Source organism: Babylonia areolata, chromosome 24, assembly GCF_041734735.1.
Source record: "Babylonia areolata isolate BAREFJ2019XMU chromosome 24, ASM4173473v1, whole genome shotgun sequence".
NCBI classification, from domain to species: domain Eukaryota; kingdom Metazoa; phylum Mollusca; class Gastropoda; order Neogastropoda; family Buccinidae; genus Babylonia; species Babylonia areolata.
In genome coordinates, this window is record NC_134899.1 from 14,114,425 (window position 1) to 14,136,924 (window position 22,500).

The 22,500-nt window shown below is 45.6% G+C and overlaps 1 protein-coding gene across 3 annotated transcripts in view; it reads right to left on the minus strand.

Annotated features, from left to right (window-relative positions):
• Positions 1-22,500, minus strand: part of LOC143298959 (solute carrier family 4 member 11-like) — a 112,223-nt gene that overhangs the window by 57,228 nt on the left and 32,495 nt on the right. For 2 of the 3 annotated variants that reach the window (XM_076612009.1, XM_076612010.1), the window contains exons 2-3: positions 5,042-5,235; positions 2,216-2,272 (exon numbers count right to left, since the gene is read on the minus strand). In XM_076612009.1, the coding sequence (XP_076468124.1) occupies positions 2,216-2,272; positions 5,042-5,235 (251 nt within the window). The remainder of the gene's footprint in view (positions 1-2,215; positions 2,273-5,041; positions 5,236-22,500) is intronic. The other variant, XM_076612012.1, reaches the window with a different exon arrangement.

The following is a 22,500-nucleotide window of genomic DNA, read 5'->3' on the forward strand; positions in this document are numbered from 1 at the left end:
TAAATACACAAACTGATTGGGAGATTGTATCAAAAAAGATAAAGAAAATTAAGGAAATAAAGTTTAAATGGTTTCAGATCAAAGTATGCCATAGAATCGTGGTGTCAAATAATATCCTAAAAGTAATGAGTGTGACTGATAATGACAACTGTAATTTTTGTGACACAGAAAAAGATGAAATACAGCGTTATTTATGGTTTTGCCCAGTTATACAAACTTTCTGGCTTCAGTTTGAAAATAAACTTAAAGAAAAATGTGAAAACTTTGAAAAATTGTCCCTCAATTTAGAACTTATTTTGTTTGGCACTGATGAAAAAACTAAAACAGATGATGTTTTTGACGTGATAGTTTTATGGGCAAAATTCTTTATATACAAGTGTAGAATTAATAAGGTTAAACCAGGTTTACATGCATTCATTGCTGAACTCAAACGCAATTACTCAACAGAAAAACAAACACACCTAATGGAAAGGAACTATCAGGATTTCTCTATTAAATGGCTACCTTATTTAGATTTAGTGATGGAACATGAATTCTAATCTTTTATATAGAGTCAGAGGTATTTGACAACAAATCCGTGCAAGCAGGCAGACCATACCAGCCGCTAAAGAACTGGGTGAAAACAGCGAGACGAGTCGCAATGTCAAACGGTCCGTCAAAGAACACGCAATTTGAACCAAGACGTTACGTGACAGACAGCAAGAAGAAATGCCATCCGTTAGTTTGTGTCTCTCCTCCTTGTGGCCGTGTGTGTGTGTGTGTGTGTGTGTGTGTGTGTGTGTGTGTGTGTGTGTGTGTGTGTGTGTGTGTGTGTGTGTGTGTGTGTGTGTGTGTGTGTGTGTGTGTGTGTGTGTGTGTGTGTCTGTGTGTGTGTGTTTGCATGCTTATATGAGATAGACAGACAGAGGGAGAGGGAGAGAGAGGTTGTAATGTCGACCGCTCCCACCCACCCTTACACACACACACACACACACACACACACACAGGGATAAAGAAAGTGTGGATGTGGAGAGGACGTTTAGCCAGAGGGGTGAAGAAAGGTGTGGGTGTGGAGGGGACGTTATCAGAGGGGTGAAGATAGGTGTGGATGTGGAGAGGACGTTAATCAGAGGGGTGAAGATAGGTGTGGATGTGGAGGGGACGTTATCAGAGGGGTGAAGATAGGTGTGGATGTGGAGAGGACGTTAATCAGAGGGGTGAAGATAGGTGTGGATGTGGAGGGGACGTTTAGTCAGAGGGATGGAGATAGATGTGGATGTGGAGGGGACGTTTAGTCAGAGGGATGAAGAAAGGTGTGGATGTGGAGAGGACGTTTAGTCAGAGGGATGGAGATAGGTGTGGATGTGGAGAGGACGTTTAGTCAGAGGGGTGAAGATAGGTGTGGATGTGGAGGGGGCGTTTAGTCAGAGAGGTGAAGATAGGTGTGGATGTGGAGTGGACGTTTAGCCAGAAAGATGAAGAAAGGTGTGGGTGTCTGGGATACGTTTAGTCAGAGGGGTGAAGATAGGTGTGGGTGTGGAGAGGACGTTTAGTCAGTGATGGAGATAGGTGTGGATGTGGAGAGGACGTTTAGTCAGAGGGATGGAGATAGGTGTGGATGTGGAGAGGACGTTTAGTCAGAGGGATGGAGATAGGTGTGGATGTGGAGAGGACGTTTAGTCAGAGGGATGAAGAAAGGTGTGGATGTGGAGAGGACGTTTAGTCAGAGGGATGGAGATAGATGTGGATGTGGAGAGGACGTTTAGTCAGAGGGATGAAGATAGGTGTGGATGTGGAGGGGACGTTTAGTCAGAGGGATGAAGATAGGTGTGGATGTGGAGAGGACGTTTAGTCAGAGGGATGAAGATAGGTGTGGACGTTTAGTCAGAGGGATGAAGATAGGTGTGGATGTGGAGGGGACGTTTAGTCAGAGGGATGAAGATAGGTGTGGATGTGGAGAGAACGTTTAGTCAGATGGACGGCCATTAAACATTCAGCAAGCAACACACCACATACTGTAAGGGTAACGTTTTGCGTGAACGATACAATGGAAGCAAGTCAACTTTCCACCAAACAAACAAACAAATTCTTCTGATCCAAACAAGCAGAAGAAGAAGAAGTATGTCTATGTTTGATAAGTGCAAACGTCTACAATGCAAGCACACACTACATCATGTTCTACAGTGTTCTACCCACAAGCCAGTTCTATCCATGCGGCACAGCACACTGGATGTACCTGGGTATTCATCGTCGTCACTGTCCACACTGTCCATACTGGCGTCCACTTCTCTGTCTGAACAGCACAGGGCATCCCACGTGTATGTGTGTAGGAGGGGGACGAGGGGAAGGGGGGCAGGTATGTACGCAGTGGTCTTCCGTTTTACGTCTTTGCATTAGTGGTGGTGTCCTCAAAGTCGGAGACAACGTGATAGAAGAAGAAGAAGAAGTAGGAAAAAGGTGGCCTAGTGGTAATGGATTTTTTTTTAACTCTCTCTCTCTCTCTCTCTCTCTCTCTCTCTCTCTACTGCGTTCTGGGAGCTGGTCTGGGTGCCAGTCTTTCGGAAATGACGACAAACCCAGGTCCCATGTGTAACACGCACTTAGATCACGTGCAAGAACCCGCGGCAATAAAAGGGGTTGTCCCTGGTAGAAAGTCGGAAGAAAAATCTACTTCGGTAGTAAACTAAAAAGTACACATACATACAGAAACAAAAAGTGGCGCTGCACTCTGGCGACCCGTTCTCCCCACACAGAGAGAGAGAGAGGGCGAAGCCCGATTTTCACAGAGAAATATTTTATAACAAGAAAAAAGGTAATGCGAATCGAAATGTAAGAGAGACAGACAGACAGAGACAGACACAGGGATTGAGATTGAGATGGTTTATTCATGTAGGCCACAGCCCCTTTGAAGGGGGATATACAGTAAAATGCTGGAGAGAGAGAGAGAGAGAGAGAGAGAGAGAGAGAGAGAGAGAGAGAGAGAGAGAGAGAGAGAGAGCAGCCTGATTTTCACAGATAAATCTTTCCTGACATGAAAAAGGTAATGCGAATCGAAATGTAATACTAAATATATTCATAACTGAATAAAATAAAAAAATCAAAAAAAATCAGCGAATGAATAATAAATCAACAGTCCCATCAAGAGCGGGTGTGAGGGCGGAAAGGGGGAGGGGGAAAGCAGAGTTAACAGGAAATATGAAGAGGAGGAGAAGCAGGGGGGGAAGGAGGAGGAGGAGGAGGAGGAGGAGGAGGAAAGGAATAAGGATGGAGTAAGGGAAAAGGAGGGATATATATATATATATATATATATATATATATATATATATATATCTCACACACACACACACACACACACACACACACACACACACGCATACATACACTCGCACACACACACACAACCACACGTACACATACACATACATACACACGCACATGCACACACACAAGCACACGTGCACGCACGCACGCACGCGCAGACACAGACACACACACAGACACACAGACACACAGAAACACACACACACACACACACACACACAGAGTGACCGTGTCTCTCTGCACGTTATACCCGGTTCTGCTTTCCGTGGTGGCCAGACACCTCCTATGGCTTAACGCATGCGTCAAAAGCGCCAATCTTCCAAGGTGTGTGTGTGTGTGTGTGTGTGTGTGCAACAAGCGTGGTGTACGGGTTTCCCCACGTGTCAAACACCACTTTCCGTGGTGAAAGAAACCATCAGATCCCTCGGAGGGCGATCAGTGTGCTGTTGATGTGAGCTCCCCTTAATAAGCGTGGGACACAAGAAACCTGGAAGACCTTATTCCTCCAACATCCAGGGAGTGTAAGAGAGAAAAAGCGAGAGAGAGAGAGGGGGGGAGGGAGGGGGAAGCGAGGGGGGAGACAGATTGATAAAGAAATGGTGTGAGAGAGAGAGGGGGGCGGGGTCCCGGAAAGAGAGGGAGGGAGAGAGAGGGAGAGAGAGACAGAGAGAGACACGCTTTAGACACTTCAGCCTATCTACAGCCCTAATATCAAGGGCATACAATTCTCAATTGCAGCGTCGTGTCTTCAACGAAAGAAAACAACTATTGTCAATAAGAGACAGAAAGAGAAAGAGAAAGAGAGAGAGAGAGAGAAACAGACAGACAGAAAGACAGACAGACAAGATAGACAGACAGACATACAAAACATACAGAGACAGACAGACAGAGAGAAAAAAAGAGTATTTGTGTACCGGACTGACAGCCCATACAAATGCACTTGACTGCACCAAAGAAGCGAATGGATCACAATGCCCCCTCCCCGCCCCCCCTGGCCCCCAACACACACACACGCACGCACACACGCACGAACGCACGCACACACGCACACGCACGCATACACACACACACGCACACACACACACACACACACACACGCACACACACACACACACACACACGCACGCACACACACACACACACACACACACACACACACACACCAGCGAACAAACACTGGGCAGACAGAACGTCTGTCTTATTTGTCCTCTTCACATTTTATCCCTCCACCAATCCCTTTCATTGCAACACTCCATTCACTGCACCCTCCCTTTCCATCCCTTCCGTTATCTTAAACCTTTATTTTATAGTTAAAGAAACGTAATCTACTTCTTTTTTTTTTTTTAATACAGTGGGGATCAGACAGATCTCAGAACGTACTTGAACAATAAGGATCAGCGATAGCCCAAACAATAGGCATCAGTCTTTTTTTTATTTTCAGAAAGTACCGAAAGAGTAGGGATCAGTCATATTTCAGAATGTATCTAAATGGTACGGATCAGACACATTTCAGAACATAAACCACCAATCCGTCCCTAACCTCGGTGCCAGCAGTCGATCATCCCCCCCCCCCCCCCCCCCCCCCCCCCCCCCCCCCCCCCCGCTCCCCTCCGCACTCCCCCCTCCCCGTAACGCCTATTCACGCCCCCCACCCCCGTCCCACACACACCCTCCCAACCCCCTCCCCCCGAGTTCCACGCAGACAAATACAGGGAGCATTCTGGCGGCGCTGTTGCCTCACCTTTCGTGCCGGCCGCGGGGGTTCCTCCATTGTGGACAGAAGAGGGGTGGTCAGAGTCCTTGTCGTGGACAAAGGCAGGGTTGAGCTGCTGGCCGTTGGGGCCGTTGGGGCCGTTGGGGCTGTCGGAGTCGGCGTCATCAGACTTCCGGGTGTAGCCCTGCAGCTCCACGTGGTTGGGGTCCGCCGGCTCCTTCCTGGCGGAGGGCAAGAAACCGAAACATTCAATTATTATCAACAGATCATCAGTGTTTTTGCTTCGTGTTAAATTCTGATTAGCTTTCGTCTTTTGTCTACTCATGGTCATTTTATTATATCTCATTTGGTCTATCTATCTATCTATCTATCTATCTATCTACACACACACACACACACACACACACACACACACACACACACACACACACACACACACACACACACACACATATATATATATATATATATATATATAGAGAGAGAGAGAGAGAGAGAGAGAGAGAGAGATGTTTGTGTGTGTGTGTGTGTGCAAACAGATACATACATACATACATATATACACAGAGAGAGAGGCAAAGACAGGGGCAGACAGATAAAGAGACCGAGACAGACAAAGAAAAAAACGGCAGATAAACACACAGGGACAGAAAGACAAAGAGACAGAGAGGCCGCAAGACAATGAAACACACACACACACACACACACACACACACACACACACACACACACACACACACACACACACACACACACACACACACACACACACACACACACACACACAAAGAGACAGAGAGGCAGACATACACGGACACAGATGAAGACAAAGAGGCTAAGAAACAGACAGACAGACGGATAGACGGACAGACAGACAGACAAAGAGGCAGACAAGTAAAGAAACCGGCAGACAGAAAGAGAAAGAAGCAAACCAAACTACAGAGAGAGCTACAGACACAGCACGACAATCTGTCAAGTCGTGGCTGGACAATCTTGAAAATAAAATAATTAAAAAAAAATTTTTTTAAAAGATGGGAAACAATTTTGGAGGAAAAACAACAACAACAACAACAAAAAGCCCAACAGAAACAAAAAAAAAAAAATAACAACAACAAGTATGAGCTGACGTCTGTCCATTTCGGTGTCACCGTGTGTCTCATCACTGTCGTTTCCTGTATGTGTGAACGGGATGGGGTTGTCTCTCTTTGCTTTCCACCGTTCTTTCTCCTACTTCTCTTTCCATACTCTCCATATCCAGAAGAAGCGCAGAAGCATCATACCCGCCCCCCACCCCCCACCCCCTCTCTCTCTCTCTCTCTCTCTCTCTCTCTCATGTCTCACGCATTTTCCAAGACTGGGGGTGGTGGAAATGGGGGTGGGGGGCTTGGGGACGATGAGGGTGGTGATAACGACATGATCATAACAAGAAATAATGTGGAAAGGGGTGGGGACACGGGTAGGGAAGGCAGGAGACGGAGAGAGAAAGTGGGTTAAAGGCTGGGGATTATTTGGGAGAGAACGTGAGAGGAGGAGGGGGAGAAAAGGAAGAAGATGGAGTCTCCCGTCGGTCCGACGGATGAGTAGGCAGGCAGGCTTATCTGTCGGTGTGTGTCCTCATATGGGAGAAGAGGCCGATTCTGGATGCGCAGAACTTCCCACAGGTGTTGCAAGGGAAAACGTCTCCAGAAGTTGAGCCCTGCTTCCTTCGCTCACGCTTCTCCTTAATGGCCAGCGCTCTCTTGTTTTCAAACGTCTTTATGCCACTAGAGCACAGCATCCTCTAGCGAGAGCGGCCAAGGGCATCAGTTTCCCAGGAAGCGATGTCCATGTCACAGGCTTTGAGGTTTGTCTTCAAGGTGTCCTTGAAGCGCTTGCAGGGTCTTCCACGTTCACGGTGGCCTTCCTTCAGCTGGCCATACAAAAGCATCTTCGGGATCCTGCTATCTGCCATGCGGACAACGTGTCCTGTCCAGCGTAGCTGACACTGGATCAGCAGGTTTTCGATGCTGGGCAGGCCGCTCCTCTCTAGGACCTGGAGGTTGGACCACTTTATGCCGAGGATCTTTCGTAGGCATCTCTGGTGAAACTGCTCAAGTTGTTGAATGTGACGGCGATACGTCGTCCATGTTTCACAGCAGTACAACAAGGTGGTCAGCACAACAGCTCTGTAGGTTTTCATCTTGGTGCTGAGCCTGATGCCTTTGTTGTTCCACAGCTTGTTGTTGAGACTGCCAAAGGCGGAGCTGGCCTTGGCGATGCGCAGCGTCACTTCTGCATCAAGGGCTCCGTTGCTGCATATGGTGCTGCCCAGGTAGCAAAACTTGTCGACTGACTTGATCTCAAAGGAAGAAGAAGAACAGCAACAACAACAACAACCAAAAACACAAGATGTACAACAGTAACATGTCAACACCAACACCAACACCACCACCACTATTACTGCTACTAATACCACTAGTACTACCGCCACCACCAGAACCAAAAAGAAGAACAACAAGGTGGCGATAACGATAATGATGAACAGCTAAACAACGATAATTACAACGACGACAGTGACTATTACAACTACTATTACTGCTGCTGCAGCTGCTGTTACAACTACTACATCTTCTACAACAGAGACACAAATTCGATAAAGAGAAATCAGATAGCCATACAGGACACACACACACACACACACACACACACACACACACACACACACACACACACACACGCACACACACACACACACACACACACACACACACACACACACACACACACACACACACACACGCACGCACACAAAATGTGTATCATGTTTCGCCCCTGTAATAATGTGTAATTATTTTTTTAGTCTGAAGTTGTCTGTCAGTACGTTCCGTTGTTCAGCACGGGAATGACAGTAGCATTGTGTAAACGTAGCTGGTTCTTGGTGCACGTTTTGATCTGTTGTTTGTTTGTTTGCAGTGTTAATCTATTCGGTGTCGAATATCAGAGAGAGAGAGAGTTACTGCACGCACGTACACACACACACACACACACACACACACACACACACACACACACACACACACACACACGCACACACACACACAGGGAGATGAGAGGGAGGAGGAGAGAGGCTGACAGGTAAGACACAAAAATCTACATTAGAGGATAAGCGTCTAAGTGCTATTGTGATTCTACTTTACAATCAGATTTCGCCATTAAAGGGAATTCCACATCACAGAGAGAGAGAGAGAAACACAGAGAGAGGGAAAGAAAGAGAGGAGAGAGAGAGAGAAAGGAGACACAGAGAGAGACGGGGGTGAGAGATTGGGAGGGGAGACAGAGGGACAGAGAGAGAGAGAGGGGGGGGGGCGGAAGAGAAGTAAAGGCAGAGAGAAACAGCCGGTGTGACTACGGGTCTGCACTGTCTGCCACTGTCACATCATATCAGGACCGTCTTCAAGATCCTATCAAGTGATAATGGCCGACGGGGATAGCCACCCCAGGTCATTTGGGGGGGGGGGGGGGGGAGTGGAGTCAGTGTGAAGGGAGGTGGGGGAAGAGGAGGACACTTCACTGCTACCACCAGAACTACTACACCTTGAGATGGTTTGAGAATATGCCACAGTATGTGTATGCTGGGTGCCTGAGAATCGAACTCACATTCTGACATTTTGGAGCATAAACCCGTGGGTGGGGATGGGGGGTAGAGCGAGGGGGTGAGGGGGACATGGGGGGCATTTGAACGTCAAAGCTCCCAGGTCCCCGTGACAAAGACACCCCTTGTTCTACCGACAGTGATATAAAGCGCTGCCAGATCAGACGTCGCACCTCCTCCTTCAACCAACAGACGTTAAAACTCACTCAGTACGGCCAGTCTTCTCTTCTCCTCTACACAGACCCCTCGGATGTCCAGTGGGTGTCTGAATGACCCAACCTTTAGCTTCCGTCGTCAGAATTGTGGTATTCTTTGTCAACATTCACCTCTTCAGTATAAGAGCCTTCCGCTTGCAATATTTTGATGATGGTAACTGGGGTGAAACGCTGTTAACGTCGTCTCTTTCGCCGTTCGTATGGAGAGAGTTAAAAGCTTTGGAGACCGATTGTCTCACATCAAACATCCGCCGTTCTACCTTCCAAAGACCGCTCAGAGTTGTGCTTCGAATTCTCTTGAGGACAATTCGCCCTGAAGCGTACCTTGCGCTGCCAGAATTAAAGACAGCTTCACCGTCCCCAACTCTCATTTTCGCTCCTCTGCCCTCAACGCACAGACATGCAGCCACGCTCTGACCATCCATGGAATGCCATATGGGACTCTCCGATGAAGAAAGTTTACCGGGGAGTTAGAGACAAATTGACCGAGCAGGCGTTAACTCACTCAGTGCGGCCAGTCCTCTCTTCTCCTCTACACAGACCCCTCTGATGTCCAGTGGGTGTCTGAATGATCCAACCTTAAGCTTTCGTCGTCAGAACTATGGTATTCTTTGTCAACATTCACCTCTTCAGTATCAGAGCGTTCCGCTTGCAATATTTTGATGATGGTAATTGGGATGAAACGCTGTTAACGTTATCTCTTTCGTTGTTCGTATGGAGAGAGTTAAAGGACAGGATGATTATGTCATGGGAGGGGATATCTGTGGAAGAAATACGTAAAAGCATTTCTGTTTGGAAGAAATCGCTTCGTTTAGTCGTGGAGGAAGATGGAGGCCACATTGAGCATAAACTGAAATAAGTGAGTTTTCCTCTGATATTGGATTTTTTGACAGGCTGTTTTGAATTTGACAATAATCACATAATTTGCGTCCGAACTTTTAGATATTTTGCAGACTTGCTGCCGATACCCTACGGTTATTATGTGAAAATTTTCAATGAATTTGGTTTCTCTATCACTGAGAAAATACTTGTCAAAAAGCGGTTGACTTTTTGGGGGACACCCGATATATTTCACGGGACAGCACCCATATCAAACGTAAGCTTTTACCCTTCTGCCCTTATCTCTCCTTGGTTTTAATTTTCCTCTCAAATCATTCCGTCTTCATCTGGAAACGCCATCACTGTCAGTATTTTCCATTTTTGTGAAACAAAAGCTATGCGGGTTATTTCTTGTTGTTGTCGTTGTTGATGATGATGATGTTTTCAAGTTGTTTATATTTCAGAATCCTACATTTCCTTTTTTGTCTTGACCCATCCCTGTGATGTTTTTTCACCCTGTTCCAACAGATGTTCTTCACTGAGACAGGCAGCATCTCAATGGGATACCAGGCAGGCATTTCTTTCCACTTCAGCTAGCTATTGACGTGTGTCTGGGTACCCGGGGCAGATCATGTTCTTCTGAATAGTGGATTTCGTTCATTTACTTTTTGTGTATTTTTCATCTCTCTCTCTCTCTCTCTCTCTCTCTCTCTCTATCTATCTATCTATCTATCTCTGCCGGAACTCACACCCCAGGCCCCCCGCTAAATGACTGTCCTCTTTCACACTCAAATTTTCGCCCATACGGCTTCATCAGAAGAATATGACGTATTGTCTTTGACGTACTGTCTAAAATATGTGATTACCTACTTTTCACATCTAGATAGATAGATAGATAGATAGATAGACAGAAATAGATACAAATAGATAAGTAAAAATACAAATACAAATACAACAGATAGATAGATATAGATATAATCATTTCTTACACGTATGCTCATTCAGAGATCAAGGATACATACATTCATACACACACACATAGACAGATAGATAGATAGACAGATAGATACATAGATACATAGATAGATGTATATATCTGTCTAAACACGAGAGAAGATAAACGCACATAAAATTGCCAGTCGGGAGTCATCACCATCACGTCTCCCTCTTAGTGAAGGTCAGCCTGTCCACTAAGTAATAACCGACACCAGAAGACAAAAACCGCGCGCGGCTCTCACACAAACCGACCCTTTGAACCCCAGAGGCAGAAACTGGATCGGCAGAGGAGACAGGAAAGCTGGCCTCGCGTGAATACAGGAAAGGGAAGCTGGAGATACCCCCGCCGCTGCCTGTAAAACGCTAATCCGACAGAAACACGAGAACACCCTTTCTGAAGCGGCTTCGTGGCTCTGAAGGTCGTCAGACACATTTAGCGGATCGGTGAAAAGAGCATGGGAGGGGGTTGGGGGGGGGGGGGGGGGGTTAGAGAAGGTTAGAAGACTGGTGGAATTAAAAGTGAACACTTCATTGGCTTCCATTGTCTGTGCACGAAGGACATGTTTCTTGTCATTGACGCTTGACAAAGCCAGTGAGAGGGAATGAGCCGAGGTCTCAGCGTGGTGGGAGACTCATCTGATAGCAGCGCTGTCAATGATGTCCAGACTTTGATTTCTTCTTCTTCTTCTTCTTCTTCCGTTATCGTTGTCGTCATCATCGTCATCTTTTCCCCCTTCTTCTTCTTCATCATCATCATCTTCATCATCATTCTCTTCTTTTTTTTCAACATTTCTTATTCAGACAAAGGTTTTCATATACAGAATTTATATATTTTGTGTATTAGAAAGTATGGGATAAGCACATAATTAAGTTCTAAATACTGACAAGTCCACAACAGCAAAACAGTATATGTTCTCATTCTCTTCTTCTTCTTCTTTCTTACTTCCTTCCACTTCTTTCCTCTCAGAAAAACACCACCACCAACTACTACTCCTTCTACCGCTACTATTATTGAAACAGACTGTGGGGCTCCTTCTGTGTGTGTGGTGGGGGAAGGGGGGGGGAGGGTATTGATACAGGTGCAGACGTGCGTGCGCGTGTTGTTGACATCTGCTGACATGTGTTGTCATCGTCAGCGTTCGTTTTCTTGTTGCTTTTGCTGCTGTTCTGGATTCACAACACACACACACACACACACACACACACACACACACTTGCCGTGTTTCAGAATGTTACATCAGGATAACGGCCACCCATCTGTTTCCTCTCAAAACATCCGCAGCGTCTTAGGAAACATTTGAGCTCTTCCGAAAGAACGCAATACATAAATACACACTGACGACGTGTAAACACATACTACACGGTGCGTCCTCCTGCAATCACCCTTTCAAATTGTCCCCGGGGAAAAACAGAACACAGACCATTCCGTACTGGTCTGTTTGGAACGAATGGATATGATCATATGCATTTTTGTGTACGTATCTTTATAACACTTAAGTATTTTGTAGTCAAGACAGTATTCTGTTTTAAACTATTTACTTAAAACTACAGCAAAAATTCACTGCGGTCTTTGGATTGGAGAGTGTAATTCCCACACTGACCAATCAGTCTTTCAAATCCATTGTCATACAACTGCATGTCTGACATGGAATGTCCTCGCCTTTTCGCCCAACTCTTGGAAATATTGAATGGGGGAGAGCGCAAAAGAGACAACGAAGAGGAGAACGAATGAATGAATGAGTCATATTTACTGGGGTAACAGTAAGCATGCACTGGTTTGTTTTAATCCAGCCCTCGAAAGAAGGGAAAATGAGAGAGAAACAGTTAAAAAAAACAAAACAAAAAAACAAAAAACAAGAAAGTATATATATATATCATTCTAACCAGAATAAACATTATAAATCATTGATGAATAAACGGTTACCGTGGAGTGGAGACGAATAGGTGACAGACAGAATTAACTAAGGAGGAAGGAAGGAAGAAAGAACGAAAGACAGACTGACAGACTGACACACAGGCAAAGACACTGGCAGGAAATGGAACGGTGCCCAGTTCCCAATGACCACTGTGATGGCACACCGAATGGCGGGAACAGGGCCAGTAACTCTAATCGCGGTGTCCGTCATGCAGAGCCCTGGAACGAAGATGGGTGTGCGCGTGCGCGTGTGTGTCTGTGTTTGTGTGTGTATGAGTGTGTCTGTCTGTCTGTGTACACAAGTGTGTGTGTGTGCGTGCGTGCGTGCGTGCGTGCGCGTGTGTGTGTGTTTGTGTGTTGGTGTGTGTATGTACGCTGTCTGTTTGTCTGACTGTCTGTGTGTGTGTCTGAATGTTTTTGTGAGCGTATTCGTCCGTTCTTTATTTCCTTTTTGTATGTTTTTTACAGACATCCTGGAATCTTCAATCATCATATATGTACGAAAAATAACCAATTCGGTTAAAATAAAATAATAGTTCATAATAGCTTCCATATCTGTTCTAATGTATATGCCTAAAAAAAAAAACGCAAACCGTATAAAACAGCAGCTGCGAGGAAACCTTCTCCAGTGTAAAACGATTCCTCTCTGTCTAATCAACCAGCACCTGCCACCTGACTTGTTTGCGAAGAACGATCAATGTGCACTTCAGCAGGGTACGCAAAAAGGACCTCTTGGGAACTAGCAGTTTTTTTTTGTTTTGTTTTTGTGTTTTTGCTGTTGTTTTGGGGGGAGGGGGGGAGGGGAGGGGGCGCATGGCGAAATGTTGCTGTTGTTGTTTTGGGGGGAGGGGGGAGGGAGGGGCGCATGGCGAAATGTTGCTGTTGTTGTTTTGGGGGGAGCGCATGGCGAAATGTTGCTGTTGTTGTTTTGGGGGGAGGGGGGACGTGGGGGCATGGCGAAATGTTGCTGTTGTTGTTTTGGGGGAAGGTGGGAGGGAGGGGGGCATGGCGAAATGTTGCTGTTGTTGTTTTGGGGGGGAGGGCATGGCAAAATCTAGCTGAATTTCTGGCTAACCGCGGTTTGTGAAGCCAATTAAACGAGCACCACTCAAAACCGGAGGTGCTTTCTTTCGTGTGCACTTCCATTTCTTTTTACAACAACAAACAAACAAACAAAATTTTTAAAAAATATCGCTATCATTCATAAACCAAACAACTGTTCATTTTTGGGGCTGAACAGCAATTCTTCCAGCGCATTTTTCAAGGTGTTCATGTTTTATTTTAGTGCCTGTATTATACGAGATACCAGTGGAAAACGAATGCAGCCTGCATGGTTTAAATCGTTTTTCGATCTTTTAACTTTTTATGAAAATATACATCCCGTTTTTTTTTGGTTTTTTTTTGTTTTGTTTTTGTCTTTTTGTTGTTGTTGTTGTTTTGTTTGTTTGTTTGTTTTGTTTTTTGTTTTTAGTGAAACATGTATAGGGATGGGATGAGGTGGTCTGAGTGTGACGTCGAAATGAACTTGCTAAAAGATGTGGTTTGTCACCTTCTTTTTTTCTTTCTTTTTTCAAGTTGATGCTGTCGACTTCAAAGGTTCCCCGATTTCATTTCCCACGGAGGGAAAGAGGTGTACCTCAACAAAATGAGTCATCAAAGTTTTACTGTCATTCTGACGTCACTGCTGTAAACTGAGGAGGGGAACGACTGAAACCTGAGAAAGGTCAGAAAACGAGGAATACACATCGCCTGGCACATTAACTCACTCAGTACGGCCAGTCCTCTCTTCTCCTCTACACAGACCCCTCGGATGTCCAGTGGGTGTCTGAATGATCCAACCTTTAGCTTCCGTCGTCAGAACTGTGGTATTCTTTGTCAACATTCACCTCTTCAGTATAAGAGCGTTCCGCTTGTAATATTTTGATGATGGTAATTGGGATGAAACGCTGTTAATGTCGTCTCTTTCGCCGTTCGTATGGAGAGAGTTAAACCTTCCGAAAACAAAGTAAAGCAGTTCTCCACAAGACCACGTGAAATCTGCTGCAAGGTCTATAGATGCAAGCATGGTCATTTCACTTTCTCAGAGCCTCACACGGCTGCTGCACCTATCTGTCACATCTTGCGGGACGTTCTCGGTCTACAAATCGACCTACAAATCCATCCTCCGTCTGACTATTATCAAATTCATTGCGGACCGAGTATTGTTCTAATGTCAAGTGCATATGCTTTAATAACCTGCCAATTAAGCGTATAATTTTTTATTGTAGCTTGATGAAGCCTTATGTACACGAAAGTGTGTCTTCACAAATGACTGAGAACGTTGATGTTTTTGACTTTTTGCATTCATTATTAGTTGTTTCGCTTGTCAGTTTAACGACTTCTCTTTTACGAAGTCCTTTAAGTAATTTCCTGTAATTGTATATAGAATTTTTTTTTCAAATTTCACCCTCATTTTACCCTCATTTGCCCAGTTTCCCCCAACCCTCCATTCATTCACATCTCCCACCCCTTCTAACTGATAATACTCAAATGTATTCATAAATACTTTAACAAAATGTCTTCAATCACCGATATGTGTGGCGGGACATTAAACAAAATTCCTCCTCCTCCTCCTCCTCCTCCTCCTCCTCCATCCTCCGTCATCTGCACAACACCTGTCACACCCTACCTTCTCCGTATAGGATCGTCACCCTGTCGCTGTGGCCTTTATTCTTGCAATGATAGTTCAAGATACAAGAATTGTATTACATATTAGAGAAAATGAAGAATTGTTGCATCTTGTGTTACTGTTGCAAAATATTTTGAAGCAGTTATTTCTAAACATTCTCCTCTGAGACCGCAGCACACATTGATTTGACACATATCGCTGATGACATCACACTCTTCCGCATAGACACGTAAAAAAGGGAGAGAAAAAAAATATGTTTGTTATTTTGAGTGTGTTGACATTTAGCAAGTTGCGCGATCGCTTTCAACACAAAACACCAAAGCGAAAAGTCTGCAATAATTCAGAAATTTTTTTTCTTCTTCTCATTCGGTGGAAACTTGTGAAACTTATATTGCCTTCTGTTCAGGTAGACCCCCCCCAAGGAAATGTTGCTGTTAGCTCTGAATACACGGTTGTGGTGACAAAAAGGGAAAAACTTGGTTGAATACTTAACTCTGCGACTGAATACATTACAAACTCGTGAGAGATAAAAAAAAAAAAAAAAAACCTCGGTATTTCGAAGCTCGAGAGGACGAGTACAAATGAAACTGTGGAGTGCGCAGCAATAAATCGAGTGTTGTCTCATATTTCATGACTTTGGGTAAGAAAGTGGAACAGATTAATGTGCGTCAATAATAATCATCTTTTTTTTTTTAAGGAAGAAAAAAAAAGGTATCAGGTTTGGTGTTAGAAAATGATGGTCCCTATTTCCAGTGCTTTTACTATTTTGCGCAGACTGCTGGAATTCAATGGCCTACTAACATTCTGACCTTCCGTTTCATATCATACGCAGAGAATCCACGCCACAGTGTGCTTCTGCGTGCATTCATAAGTAGGGCCGACAACCCCTCCACACATCTCCGCTCGGTTCCGGTTCCGGTGCTCTTTGCTGCTCCTCGTGTATCAACAGAAACGTTCGGAGAGAGATCCGAGTCCCTCGTTGTGCCTGTTCATTGGAATTCCCTGCCATACACACCCCGCCATGTCAGCTCTATCCATATAGCTCGTATTGGCATTGTAACATAACTAGTTTGTTCAAACAGCAGCTTTTAGGTCGGGATCTCGGCTCTCAGTTTGTCTGTCAGTGTGTGGTGTGTGTGTGTGCGTGCGTGTGTTAGCTCGTGTGCGTGTGTGTGTGTGTGTGTGTGTGTGTGTGTGTGTGTGTGTGTGTGAGCTTGTGTGTGTGTGTGTGCACGCGCACGCGCGCGCGCGTGTGTGTGTGTCCTTTATTGACTTCGTTAATTGGTTTGTGTGCGTTAATAATTAGATAATTTACGCGAGATAGCGGCTCGGTATCAGTCATCTTATCACCATCATCATCATCATCATCTTCATCTTCATCTTCATCTTCTTCTTCTTCTCCATCGTACTCCTCAGTTCCAGACTGCATTTTTAAATACAGATATTACAGAATATGTTCAAACGTTGTTGTTGTTTTTCTTTGTTGCCTGTGCTGATTTGGTGATATAATGTTTCAAAACAAACACAGCCGTTTTAAACCAACGTGGAGTTGACAACAGTTTTGCAGTTGTCATTGTTGAAGGGGCCATGACCGAATCTGTAAAGCGTTTGACTTCCTATCCACCGTTTCACCAGTTAATTAAAGTCTGGGGACCTGTTTCGGCATGGCGTTGTGTCCTTGGGGAAGGCTCTTTACTCCGATTTTCCTCACTCCATCCAAGCGGGGAGCTTGACTGGCTGAGGTAGGTTAACTCACTCAGTACGGCCAGTCCTCTCTTCTCCTCTACACAGACCCCTCGGATGTCCAGTGGGTGTCTGAATGACCCAACCTTTAGCTTTCGTTGTCAGAATTGTGGTATTCTTTGTCAACATTCACCTCTTCAGTGCAAGAGCCTTCCATTTGTAATATTTTGATGGTGGTAATTGGGGAGAAACGCTGTTAACGTCGTCTCTTTCGCCGTTCGTATGGAGAGAGTTAAAACGACAGAAGGGGCGGACTGGTCCCCTCTGTCCAATGCCGAGCCATGGACACGGTGGATATGAATACCGCTGCCGCGATGGCCGTACACGGCTACGGGACCAAATTAATCAAATCAAATTATGTGGAGTGATGGCCTAGAGTTAACGCGTCCGCCTAGGAAGCGAGAGAATCTGAGCGCGCTGGTTCGAATCACCTGCTCAGCCGCCGATATTTTCTCCCCCTCCACTAGACCTTGAGTGGTGGTCTGGACGCTAGTCATTCGAATGAGACGATAAACCGAGGTCCTATGTGCAGCATCCACTTAGCGCACGTAAAAGAACCCACGGCCACAAAAGGGTTGTTCCTGGCAAAATTCTGTAGAAAAATCCACTTCGATAGGGAAAACAAATAAAACTGCACGCAGGACCCCCCCCCCACCCCCCCACCCCAAAAAAAAAAGGGTGGCGCTGTAGTGTAGCGACGCGCTCTCCCTGGGGAGAGCAGCCCGAATTTCACAGAGAGAAATCTGTTGCGATAAAAAGAAATACAGATACAAATACAAAATGTGCTTAAAGCCTCGCCGACCACTATGGCAGGCTACGGGACATTTAACCTGCAACCTTTAACTGATGGGGGAGTCGTGTCCCTGTGTTCTGGTTGCGTCACGGGGAAAGACTGGAACAAAACATCCAGGCAAAACATCACCAGGTCGCCGACTTCCAAGCGCCACCACTCGGAATTGCCAGACAGCGGAGTGTGGTGCCAAAATCAATACAGCTTCTTTATTTACACTTATGTCTCAGAAAAAAAAAGCTGCGGAGGTTGTGCTGGAAAAGGCATTGTTATTACTTTTTCTTTTTTTTATTATGTTGTTTGTTGTTGTTGTTTGTGTGTCCAGAAGATACGCTATGAAAGAGTCGTGCTATGCTGCGCTGTACTGCAAAACAAAAATAGAACAGAACTGAATAGATAAATAAATGAATAAATAAATAAATAAATAAATAAATAAATATGTATGAAAAGAAAGAGGTGCAAGGAGGGCAAGGGGGAGGTGTATGTGTGTGTGTTTATGTGTGCGCGCGCCTGTGTGTGTGTGTGCGCGCGCGTGTATGTGAGTGTGTGTGTGTGTGTGTGTGTGTGTGTGTGTGTGTGTGTGTGTGTGTGTGTGTGTGTGTGTGTCTGCGTGTGTATAAAAAGAGAAGCGAAGAGTCTTGTGCTATGTATGTATGTGTATGCAGACTGAGACGAGACTCTATTATGTGTGTACGAAGACGAGTGAGGAGGAGGAGGAGGAGAAGAACAAGAAAATCAACAACAACAACAACAACGAGAAGACGACAACGACGATGATGAGGAGGAGAAGACAAAGAAAGAGAGAGACAACGAGAGACAGAGACGTAAGCTCCCTGTTAAACATCAGTGAGCACGGCCGCCGGCCACTGAACTGTGAACGTTCAATTCAAACCACGATGCTTCTGCCCCTCAGGAAGGAACCCACCACCCCCCGTACCCTCCCCACTCCTCACACCCCCTCCCCTCCCCACACTTCCCACCCCCACCCCCCTTCCCTCCACACTCCTCCCACCGCCCTCCCCCTCCCATCTCATCAGATCTACACAGACCACAACGCTACGACACCAGTTTGTACACACGTCATGTAGAATCACAATATGCGATCATCACCATCATCATAATCTTTGCTATTGCTGCTTTCTTTTCCCCGCTCACCGGATCGTTTCTCTTTGGAACAACCTTTCAGACAGTGTAGTGTCAGCGCCCATCCGTCAACGCCTTCCAGAGCCGGCTTGACTGCCACAGGAGCATTCTTCAACTCACTAGAATGCCAAGAACAAGCAGTCTCGAACACCATCGAAGTGACTCTGCAGCAGTGCATGTTCTTCTCTGGCGAGAGACCCCCTGGCGACCTAACATCGATGGTTCCCTGTGGACTGCCGGCACTGTGACAGACTAACCCAGGTGTGACTGTGTATAGAGAACGGAATGAGCGGCGTGGGAGTGTAATCAGTATGTCCCTCCGTCCTATGCATGTGAAAAATCGCTCTGCACTTCTGTTCGGACTTTGCTGGGCAATGGCGTGGGGTTTTATTTGTTTGCTGTTGTTCTTCTTCTTTTGGTGGTGTTGTTTTTTAAGTGATGGAGCGTAATCAGAGTGGCTCAGTGTATTGAGTGTACACTTCTTCCTTCACCATGACACATTCATCAACAATGAGTGATGCCCGGGGGGTCCGATTTTGGTTGCGGGGCCAATAGATTCCCCAAGCGTCGCCGCGTTTGCCTCAGGTGAGCAATCGGATATTACAAAAACAGCAGCGAAGCAACACACGGAATAAATGTAATCGACAAAGACAACCAGCACCTGAGGCAGCCTCTCCTCACAACAGAAGGGCCGGAGAAAAGCAGGGGAGGAGTGTCATGAAAAGGACAATGAGGGGAATGGGGTGGTGGTGGTGGTGGGAGGGGTGACAGAGATGGGTGAGGAGGAAGAAGAGAGTAAAACACAACACAGCCACTTGCGCAGACTGTAAATGGAGCCCGAGCCCAAAGTGACCCCTCCAGATTTTAACTTGAGTTTGGAAAATTTAAGTATTCCAATAGAAAAAAAAGGGATGGGTGGTGAAATTGACATGGGGTGTAGGATGGAGTAAAAAAAAAAATTAAAAAAAAAAGCCCGGCTTGAAATAACTCAGACATGCTAGGACACTGAGTGCACTTGCCGTCACCTGACACACGCCCACATGTATACACCCACACACCCTGCACCCCACCCCTCAAACCTGCATCCGACCCTGGCGACTTTGGAACTGAACACTGCTGCCCGCAAACACTCAGTTGAAGGAAGGAAGGAAGCCGGAGCCCTTAAGCAAACCCCCAACCCATCCCTACCATACCACACCAGTGGAGTGATGGCCTAGAGGTAACGCGTCCGCCTAGGAAGCGAGAGAATCTGACCGCGCTGGTTCGAATCACGGCTCAGCCGCCGATATTTTCTCCCCCTCCACTAGACCTTGAGTGGTGGTCTGGACGCTAGTCATTCGGATGAGACGATAAACCGAGGTCCCGTGTGCAGCACGCACTTAACGCACGTAAAAGAACCCACGGCAACAAAAGGGTTGTTCCTGGCAAAATTCTGTAGAAAAATCCACGTCAATAGGAAAAACAAATAAAACTGCACACAGGAAAAATACCAAAAAAATGGGTGGCGCTGTAGTATAGCGAGGTGCTCTCCCTGGGGAGAGCAGCCCGAATTTCACACAGAGAAATCTGTAGTGATAAAAAGAAATACAAAATACAGAATACCATAAAGTAAGCCCTTTGTGAATCAACACAAGATCGACACTTGATTTCGTTTTTAAAAAAATCGAAAAGTCTCTATATTAAAAACAAACTGCTGCCTAGCATCTTCAAGGTAAGTCAAATCAAGTCAATATTTATTTCCAATTATCCCCATGGGGACACAAGAAAAAAAAGGGGGGGGGCGGGGGGGGGGGGAGCAAAAGGCAAACAATACATTGCGACAAGGTATGTGGCAAGGTTACGGTACACACAACATAAAGGACTTGTGATTCACTCACTTGTGTAAACAGAGTCTATGTTTTAACCCGGTGTTCGGTTGTGTGTGTGTGTATGTGTGTGTGTGTGTGTGTGTGTCTGTGTGTCTCTGTGTGTCTGTGTGTGTCTGTGTCTGTGTCTGTGTGTCTGTGTCTGTGTCTGTGTGTCTGTGTGTCCGTGGTAAACTTTAACACTGACATTTTCTCTGCAAATATTTTGTCAGTTGACACCAAATTAGGCATAAAAATAGGAAAAATTCAGTTCTTTCCAGTCATCTTGTTTAAAACAATATTGCACCTCTGGGATGGGCACAAAAAAATAAAAAATGAAGCCTAATTATATGCAAACTGCATTTACTGTTATGTTTATATTTTTTGTATTCTCTAAACTTGGCACTTTGATCTGATATTCTGACCCAACAACAAGAGCAGTCATTATTATCATTTTTTGTTCAAACAGGAACTTCTTTTGCTAAGCATGGAAGTTTTATTTATTTTGCAAACGTTTAGGTGCAGATAGTAAAAAAGGGAAATTACTCTGTAATTAGTGCTAGGGGACTTAATTTGCTTTAAACTGATCTTTCTCATCTTAAACATTACATTTTGAAATTATATTCAATACATAAAAAGCTTGGATTTTTTTTTTAAAGTGTATCACAAGTGAGTCTTGAAGGCCTTGCCTCTCTTGTTTAAGTACATGAAATAATGCTGCGTTTACAGTATTATCTGAACACAAAAGCATCCAGTTTCAAATAACACATGGTCCAGAGGAACCTATCCTGATGCACAGCATCATACTTCTCTATCCCATCCCCACCCTACCAGCTTCAACAAAAAGAGTGGGGGGGGGGGGGGGGGCGGGTTCTGGGGGGGACAAGCACAAAAGACTGCAATGGCTGGCTGGCTGGCAGGTAAATTTACGACACGGTGCAAAAAGGAAAAAAAGGAGGCAAAATTACTGATGGACATTGCTGTTATTTGCCTCGGGAGAAAGCTGACAGACATTCATGTCACAGAGTGTGTTTTTCTCCTCCTCGACAGCCTCTCTCTCTCTCTCTCTCTCTCTCTCTCTCTCTGGGTGTATATATGTGCGCACGCGAAAGTGTGTATGTCCGTGTGCGTGCTTGTGTGTATTTGCGTGTGTGAGTGTGTTTGCATGCGTGCATGCGTGCGTACTTGTGCGTGTGTGCGTGTGGGTTCATGTGTGTGTGTGTGTGTGTGTGTGTGTGTGTGTGCGTGCGTGCGTGCGTGCGTGCGTGTGTGTGTGTGTGTGTGTGTGTGTGTGTGTGTGCGTGCGTGCGTGTGGGTTCATGTGTGTCTGTCTGTCTGTGTGCATGCCCGCGCGCGCGTTGCGTGTGAGCGCAAACATGCATGTGTGTGCATGTGTGTCTGTCTGTCTGTGTCTCTGTGCGCAATAAAGGATCTGAGAGAGTTTCTGAAGAAGTGGGTTCCGTTTTCCTCCTGACAGGCGCATTGAATCCACAGTTATTGATCGCACGTCTATTTTCCTGCTGAAAACTTTTGTGCCTTAAGTTGTGTGTCTTCTCCTTCCTTGAAGAGCTGTTCGTCTTTTGATTATTGATCTCTGTGTGTGAGTGAGTGAGTGTGTGTGTGTGTGTGTGTGTGTGTGTGTGTGTGTGTGTGTGTGTGTGTGCGCGCCTGTGTCTGTGCCTGTGTCTGTGCCTGTGTCCGTTTCAGAGGAGGTGGCGAAAT